General features: G+C 33.9%; 1 protein-coding gene across 1 annotated transcript in view; it reads left to right on the top strand.

Moving 5' to 3' along the window:
• The window catches only part of KCNT2 (potassium sodium-activated channel subfamily T member 2), a 226,476-nt gene that overhangs the window by 140,823 nt on the left and 76,168 nt on the right, over nt 1-9,485 (top strand). Inside the window, 2 exon segments of the mRNA XM_017874830.1 lie at nt 3,128-3,341; nt 5,877-5,982. Coding sequence (XP_017730319.1) covers nt 3,128-3,341; nt 5,877-5,982 — 320 coding nt within the window.

Here is a 9,485-nt window from a genome sequence, read left to right as displayed (position 1 = left end):
TTATAATAATAACAAAAAAAAAAAGTCTAGATTTCAGGAAAGAGAGAGAGGTTGAAAAAGTAAATTTTTTAATTCTGAGCTTATGTATACATTTAAAGCCATAAGACTGAATGAAGTCATTGAGGAAATAAGTACAGAGAGGAAAAAAATAAAAGAGAAAGAACAGACCTCTGCCTTATACTAGATTAAGTGTCAGGGGGATGAGAAGAAACCAGCAAAGGAGACCAAAGAGAAGCTACTGGCAGGATAGTAGGAAAACCCAATGAGTGTGGTGTCCTGGAATCCAAGTGAGCTAAGTGCATCAAGAGAATGCCATGGTAAGCCATGTCAAATGTTACCAATGGGTAATATAACGTAAGGACTGATAAGTGTCAATTGACTTTAGCAATGCAGTGATCATTGTTCACCCTCATAAGACTTGTTTCAGTGGAGTGGTGGTGGACAATGCTAGATTGGAGTGCACTTGGGAAAGAATGGTTGAAGATAAATTAGAAACCATAGGTCTGGACAGCTCTTAAAACGTCTCACTGCAAAATGGAGAAAAGAAATGGAATTGTAGCTTTTGTTGAAAGTACAAGCAAGTAAGAAAGGCAGAGAGATTGAGGGTTTGTATAATAGATTGTATATAATTATAGGCCATGGAACTTAATTTAAGTAAAGAAGTGAAAAAGATGTATTTTGGTTAAAAAAAGACTGAAAGGATAGTGGATTAATTCATTCTAATTCCAGTGAAAATCAAGAGGGAAAGAGCTGGAAAGTCAAGGTACAGGTGTCAAAGAGTGAGATGCCAGAAGGAGAGATGATGTGCAGCAAGTAATAATTACAAAAGCTAAGGTGTGACCATGAGAGTGAATGACTGAAGAGTGATAGTAAAAAGAAAGCCATTACTAGAGAGCAGGACAAGGAGCTGAGTCTGGAATGTTGGAAGAATCATCTGTGTGTATGGTGAAACTGCCAAAAATCAGGACAGACATTGTGGAGAGACTACTAATAATGCAAGAGCTAAACTGTCCGGGTGTATTCAGTTGCATAGGTATAGAAATGGGGAACATGGAGAGTTTAACTTAACCAGGGTTCAATTTTGTCAAGAGGGTGGAATGAATAAAAAAATGTATCAAGGGATCCAAGGGTATATGCAAGAAAATAAACCATAATGCTTACACATGGAATTTAAGATAGGTAAGAAGAGAAGAGAGAACATCGAGGGAATGAAAGAGACAAACTCTGGTATCATTAGTAGAATTGAAATTCCATCTTGGTAAATCATAGCTAGTGTTGGGAAATCAGTGAGAGTGGCCTGAACAAACAAGAAATAGTGGTGGTCAAAGAGTGAATGCATAAAAATGTGTGCAATATTGTTTTTATTGGTTATAACAAGGTCTAATAAACTACTATGGAAATGAAGGGCTGAGATAAGGTAAACATTTCTTCAGTTCATGTTATTATAATGAGGAAGAAGGTTGGAAGGTCACATTTGAGGAAAGAGGAATTTTAAATGGTCATGTGCTGCATAAAGACAATTCAGTCAATGATGGATGACATATACAATGTTGGTCTCATAAGATTGTAATACCATATTTTTACTGTACCTTTTCTATATTGAGATTACCATTGTGTTAGAATTGACTACACCACTCAGTATAGTAATATGCTGTACAGATTTGCAATCTAGGAACAGTAGGCTACACCATATAGCCTAGGGGCAGTAGGCTATACCTATACCGAATAGCAATAGGCTATACCATACAGCCTATGCACCATATAGCCTAGGATAGTGCTACCTCCTCTAGGTTTGTGTAAGTATACTCTATGATGTTTGAATATCGAAGAAATCGCCAAATGGTAGATTTCTCAGAACATATCCCCCCCTTTAAGCAATGCATGACTGTAATTGTTTCAAAGAATGGGACAGAGTAAAGACTAACAACTTTTTAGGTGTCCACTGAGTTGCACTTAAATGAAATTTTAAGTGCACTGAGTACTCATAAATGAAATGAGTAATTATGAAAATATGATATCTTTCATCATTATTTTCTCCAGAAGGAGAGGAACCTCAATTTTCATAAATGGATATTAAAATTAATTTTTAAATTTCAATAAAATTCACAAAGGGAATTGCTTCTTCCTCCTTCTATGTCTTGAGTGCCTCAACTATTCAATAACCTTAAGCCACTTGGGCTTGGGCTTGCCATTCTTACTACCTCCAGGTATTTCCATGACTTGTGTGTTCCTTATTGTATTTCAGGTCAAAAATCAAATGTCCTAACTTCACAGTGGCCTTCTTTCTTAGCAAATAAAAATTCCATTCCTCTCCCTGCATGCTACTGATCATTATCTACAATTATCCATTTATTGGTCTACTTGCTACATACGGCTTTCATCTCATAGAAACTTTTTGTCTTCTCTACAGATCTCAAGTACCTGGAACAGTGCTCCCCACATGTGGCACTCAATAAATATTCATTTAATAAAAAATAAGTGTAACACATTAGTAGTTCCGATATTTTAAAAAGTGGTCACAAATCAATTACAAAAAGATAGCTCGATAGAAAAGGGGACACTTGAACCCAGGAGGCGGAGGTTGCAGTGAGAAGAGATTGTGCCACTGCACTCCAGCCTGCAGGATAGAGCGAGATTTTGTCTTCAAAAGAAAGAAAAAAAAAAAAAGAAAAGAAAAGAAAAGAAAAGAAAAGGGGGAAGACATAATGAAACATTCGCAAAATGGACATGGTCAACAACAAAAGAATACATTTTAAATAAATATAAATTGAAACATCAGGATTTACCTTTTCACTTTAAGTTTCTATATATTTCAGGATTTTACAAATCTTATGTTTCATGGTGTAGAGCAACACTCTGCAAATACAGTTTTGTGCAAATAGAGATTTTCTTGCCCAGGAAAATGCCCGCATGCAAAAGAAATACTTAGCTATTAGAACTAAAAATACACACACATAAATGTGTATGTGTGTGTGTATATATATATATCTGTGTGTGTGTATATATATATATATGTATACATATATATCTTGATTATGTTCATTATATTTCATATTTCATTTAACCTTCAACACTAATGATCAATATGGCAAACGCCTTGAAAAATTTTCATGTTTTATTGTTTTAGGTACTGTGGCTATAGACTTGCAAGACACAAGCTGTAGATCAGCAAGTGGCCCTACCCTGTCTCTTCCTACAGAGGGAAGCAAAGAAATAAGAAGACCTAGCATTGCTCCCGTTTTAGAGGTTGCAGATACATCATCGATTCAAACATGTGATCTTCTAAGTGACCAATCAGAAGATGAAACTACACCAGATGAAGAAATTTCTTCAAATTTAGAGTATGTTCAGATACTCTGAGGAGTAAGATTACTGGGTTTTGTGCTAATGTCTTTAAGTATTTTCTTTAGGTACCTTCCCACTAGGTAAGGAGCTAATGATCTTTCCTTCTGAACATCATAGTATCATTCCTATATAATTCTACCAAAACACACTGCTAGTAGCCAGTATCTCAAGTTTCTGGCTTCAATATATATTTCTAGTCTCTTTTTCTCTTAATGTTTTGTCCTCAAGGAAAAAAAAAGATATAAATCAATGTTCCCAAGATATAAACTTCATTTTCATAATTGTATGCTTTTTATAGCATATTGTACTTTATACTTTGAATTTACTTTATTACACATTCATATTGAAGTTCAATTATTCAATGAAATGAAAATGCAGCCCCCTCCATTAAGCTTTCCTTACTTATCTCAGCGTTCAGCACTTTCATACACTATGCATTAATTAATATTTTAAATGTATGTTAAAAGGAGTACTGTTTCCTTTTCTAAGCTTCCGTAATAGTAGATTATCAATCTATATAGTATTAATCACATTGTAGCCTGCAGTAGAGTCTGTTTACAGGTCTTATTCCACATATTAAATTGTCATTCTTCAGGAAAACACAGCAGTCCACAGCCTTGACTGTGGAGTCCTAAGGACATTGTTTGCCATGCCAGTTCCATTTTATATTGGTTATGTACAAGTGACTTTAATTAAAAAAAAAAAAAAAAACTGGCAGCTGGGCACAGTGGCTCACACCTGTAATCCCAGCACTTTGGGAGACTGAGATGGGTGGATCATTTGAGGTAACGAGATTGAGACCAGCCTAACCAATATGGTGAAATCCCATCTCTACTAAAAATATAAAAATTAACTAGGAGTGGTGGTGCGCGCCTGTAATCCCACCTACTTGGAAGGCTGAGACAGGAGAATCGCTTGAACTCAGGAGGTGGAGGTTGCAGTGAGCCGAGATCCTGCCACTGCAGTCCAGCCAGGGTGACAGTGTAAGACTCTGTCAAAAAAAAAAAAAAAAAAAAAAAAAAAAAAACTGGCCAAGAATTCACCTGTTAACTCAGTGTAATTACTACTTCATAAAGCTATGAAGTGATTAATTGAGGTAATAGAGAACAAGTGCTTATGCCAAATCAATGTTTTGTGCAGAGTAAGTATTCAATTACTATTAATTACTATCAGTCGTAGTATGGGTATTAGTGGCATTGGTAATATAATCTATAACATTTCTTCCAGTATCTTTAAGTAATGTTGAATTGAACTAAAAAGAACTTAAATATCATTGATGCTTGAAAATATTCTTTGTTCTAATTTATCCCACTTAAAAAATTATTGTAAGAAAGGTTGATGTACCCACAAAACCAAATCTATTCTCCAAAGAAATTAATGGACAGAGTCCTCAAATATATTTGGAATCTAGGATGGGAACAGGGAGAGGTTTGGTAACCAGTGTCTTCACAGGAAACAGTGTTTTGGAGTGTGATTGATATTCTTTCTTTACACTTCTTGAAAATTGAGAGGTAATTTTTTTTTTTAATTCCAGAAAATGGGAGAGATGTTGCAGTAATTGCAGAGATTACCAACTTCTAAATTTACAAAATTACCCTCTAATTTTATCTCTCAGTCAATGAAGTTTATTTCCTGAAAACACTGATTTGCATATCTTCTTTAAGATAAAACAGTTTTAACTAGGTCTGAAATTTTATGGCTTAGCAGGTAGATTTGTTAAAACCAAACACTCTTATTGGATAAGGGAATATTCACTAAATTTTATATTGTTGCCTAATTTTCATTTATGCTGCTGCGTTTTAGAAGTTTCATTCTGAAAGTCAGTATAGCCGAAATATGGCTGTTTTTTAAAAGTCAGCAAGCTAAATGTCTCTGATAATGTTTTAAGCATGATTCCAACAAAAACTATGTTTTTAACCATTTAACTCAGTTATTGATCCATTTCGGTTATGCATTTATGTCTACTGAATACAGATAGAGCAAATCATAATAATGCATTTTGCTTTAAATGTATGTTGTAAAAATTAACATTATTTTATTTTTTGATTTTTTTTTTTTTTAAATAAAATCTTCTAAGCTGTGAGTTAGCAAACTTTTCTGGAAAGGAACAGCCAGTAAATATTTCAGGCTTTTTGACCCCTGTTGCAACTACTAACTCTGTTACCAAAGCACAAAAACACCTATATACAATATATACATGAGTGAGTGTGGCTGAATTACATTAAACCTTTATTTATAGATCCTGAAAGTTGCACTTCATATAATTTTCCCATGACATGAAATACTAGTTTGACTTTTCCAATCATTTAAAATACAAAACAACCCTCAGCTTGCAAAACCACATGTTGGGCCATATTTGACCCTGGGGCCACAGCTTGCCTACCTCTCTTCTTAACTACCTCTTTATCAAAATATAATTGCAACACAGAGTTATTGATTATAATGTTATTAAAACAGAGGAGCATGTCAGTAACTTAATTTCCCAAATTTGCATGCCTTATCCAAGGGTAATAGTTTGTATTGTTTTACAGGTATGCTAAAGGTTACCCACCTTATTCTCCATATATAGGAAGTTCACCCACTTTTTGTCATCTCCTTCATGAAAAAGTACCATTTTGCTGCTTAAGATTAGACAAAGTAAGTACTTGTTGCTGTTATTTTGTTCACAAAATAAAATCATAGCATTTTATAATGACATAATGTAAGTAATTTATACAGCATTTTGATTACAATATGTTTAAGGGGTATTGGTATTATCTTTTCCAATGTAAATTTACATAAAGTGGTCAGTTGTACTTTTTTAACTGCACCAATGATTACCCAAATGCTTTAGTCTTCTACTAAATTATCCTAATGGATCTGCTAGTCGTGTTGTTAAAGAGGAAAATAAGGTACCAAATCTCATCCCTATGAACCCTCAACATCCAAAGTCTCCAAAAATCATTTTGGCCAAATGTGCATTGTTGATTTTACCATTATTACTTTATATCTTGTTATGAAATCCCTTGACATGATGGGAAGAGTAAGTCCATGTGCTAGACACAAAGATTCATTTATAACTAAAGTGAAAGCTCATATTAGAGTTTTGCCTAATATTTCCTTTCTCAAAGTTTTACTGTCATTCTTGGACCAAGAGAAACTGTCCAAAAGGTAAAAATTCTAAGAATGCTAGAGGTTTTATCTTTTTTCACAGTGCAACCATTGGGCTTGACTGTTATGAGTTTATTCTCTTGAAGAATAACAACACTGATAAAAGGAAGAACCTTATATTCACTGCCCCTAGAGATTCAGGTGTGCCACTAATTCTAACTAAGAACTTTTTCTTTTACGTTACATTTTGAAGTTACAGTTAAAATCTCAGCTCCCCACTTAGAAGTCATGTAAAACGGGCAACTAACTTCACCAAGTTTCAGTTTCCTCACCCGTAAAGTGGATATTATTTTAATATGAACCTCATAGGGATCTTATAGGGAGTATATAATTTAGTATATGTTTAATAAAGTGCAAGAAACTTAATAACTGAGTTGGTGCTTAATACATTTGGTTAATATTCTTCCTATTATTTTTTATATGATAAGTATTATAAATTTTGACTGTTACTATCAATCTTGAGGAAGAAGATTTAGAGAACATTAGAAAATTCTTGCCTTTATTTCCCTGAAGTTGCTTTAAGAATCTTTGTCATTACTCTGAAATATTCATCTGGGCCCATTGAGATGGATGATTCTGTCCTTTGAGACCATATTATACATATATATATGTTTCATTGTATATATATATAGGCTTATATATAGTGTGTGTTTGCATATAGTGTGTATATATATATAGGTTTCTGTATATATATATAGGTTTCAGTCGAATGATATTCTGTCCCTCAAGACTGAATATATATATAGGTCTCGTTCAAATATATATATATATATTGATCTTGAGAGACAGAATCATCCATCTCAGTGGACCCAGATGAATACATATATTTATATATTTACTTTAATATTATGAAGCACTTGACATTTCTGGCCAGCTATGCATTTTCAGTAACATTAATAAACCCTAAATTTCAAGGCCCTTCCCCCACATGGACTCCTTTTAAGACTAATATTATTTATAATATTTTTGTTATTTTCTTTATGGATAAATCTTAAAATAATATATGCTTCAGTCACCACAAAACTTGGATTCACTTCTGGTTTTATTTCTTTTAATGCATAGTTAAAATAGAAAAAAAGTATTACAAGACAAGAAAGTGGAAATAATTTATCTCCAAACAAGGATCCCATTGTAACTGAAAGGCTAAACTTTCAGAGAACAGGATTGGTGGAGGCACAATAAGAGGATCTTTTAATATCAAAGGACTGTTAAAATGCTTCATTTATCATATTAATGAAGCAAAATTTCTGGGTGTTGCTGATTGACTAGCAATACCTGCAATTATTGGTTACTTAGGTACCATTAGACTGATAGAAGGTGGTCTGCTATGTAAATGAGCACCCACTTTGGGATTATAGGAACAGTATGGGATTATGCAGCTGATTCTACTGTGTCTGTGAAGTGTGTGAGTTGGGATCACGTTATCCAATTTATTCTGTGTCAGTATCAGTAGGGCTGGTGTCCTGGTCAGTGTTTATGAACACTAAATTCTCTGTTCTCTGCTCTTTGTTTCCCTATTAATTAAGCTATTTCTAAATCTCCTTAGGGAAAGTTATTTTTTCCTTTGTTGATCTCATAAATATTGACATTCTTGATGATCCAAACATCACCTTAACACTATTCTTGTTGCATGTGTGATCTCTTTCTGAGTGACTTTATTTCTTTATATTACTTCAGATTCTGCTTATTATTCTCCAAGAACCCTTTCAATAAAGACTTGTTGCCCTTGTTCTTACCATTTCCTTTGTTCTCCATTCTTTCTTATACCTTAGAATTTCCTTCTGGATTCATTTTCCTGCTTCCTAGATTACCATCTTCAGAAATTCTGTTAAGGAGATTCTATTGGTGGTGAATCCTTTTAATTATGGTTTCCCTTCAAATGTTCTCATTTTGTGCTCATTCTTGAAAGACGGTTTACTTTGTGTCCAAGTCCAGGCTACTAGTTTAGTTTTTTTTTTCTTTTTTTTCTTTTTTCTTTTAGCACTTTAAGGACTTTACTTACTGCCTTCTGTGCTCCAAATAATGGCTGAAAAGTCAGCTACCATTCCAATTGTGTTTTTTTTTTTCTGTTGTTTTTATTGTTCATGTGGCTCTTTTCTCTGTGTCTACTTTTAAGATCGCATTTGGTTTTCATCACATCTCAAAACTCTCAGTCAATATTTGCTTGAATAAGGTTTCTTTCTGACTCTCTCTTAGCTCTTTTTCAGATATTCTGATTAAATAAATGTTACATATTCTCACGATAGCTTCCAAGTCTTAATTTTTTCACCCTAGGTTCTGTTTCTTTTCTTCTCTACCTTTTGTTTTCGTTTCTATCTTCCATTCTGTCCTTCACGTGATCCCTTTGGCAGAATCTTATGTGGAATTTAAATAATCTTTTGAGTTACACTCTTTAGTTTGAGAAGATACAGAGAAATATATTTAGATATTATTTTTAACATCTACCTGCTAGATGTTATTTTAAATAGACTCTTGTTCTTTTCTCATGCTTTAAATGCTTTCTTCTATTTCTTTGAACATGTTAAATGTGCACATTTTGTATTCTGAATTTAATCACAAAATTCATAGTCTTTGTGGGTCTAGTTATCTTGTTATGATTGTTTCTGTTTACTCATCATGCCTTGTTTTCACCAGTGTTTTTTATTTTTTTTATTAAAGAATAATGGCAAAGAATATTCCAGAGGTGTCCGAGTACGGTGGCTCATGCCTGTAATCCCAGCATTTGGGGAGGCTGAGGTGGGTGGATTGCTTGAGCCCAGGACCCCATTTCTACAAAAATACAAAAACAGTTGAGCGTGCTGGTGCCCACCTATAGTTCCAGCTACTTGGGAGGCTGAGGTGGGAGAATCACCTGAGCCTGGAAAGTTGAGGTTTCAGTGAGCAATGATTGTGCCACCTCACTCCAGCCTGGGTGACAGGAGTGAGGCCCTGTCTCAAAAAAAAAAAAAAAAAAAAAAAAAAAAAAAAAAAAAAAAAAAATTTTCCAAGGA

The sequence above is a fragment of the Rhinopithecus bieti genome, unplaced genomic scaffold, assembly GCF_001698545.2.
Source record: "Rhinopithecus bieti isolate Rb0 unplaced genomic scaffold, ASM169854v2 scaffold_9420, whole genome shotgun sequence".
NCBI lineage: Eukaryota > Metazoa > Chordata > Mammalia > Primates > Cercopithecidae > Rhinopithecus > Rhinopithecus bieti.
This window is presented reverse-complemented; position numbering and strand designations above follow the sequence as displayed.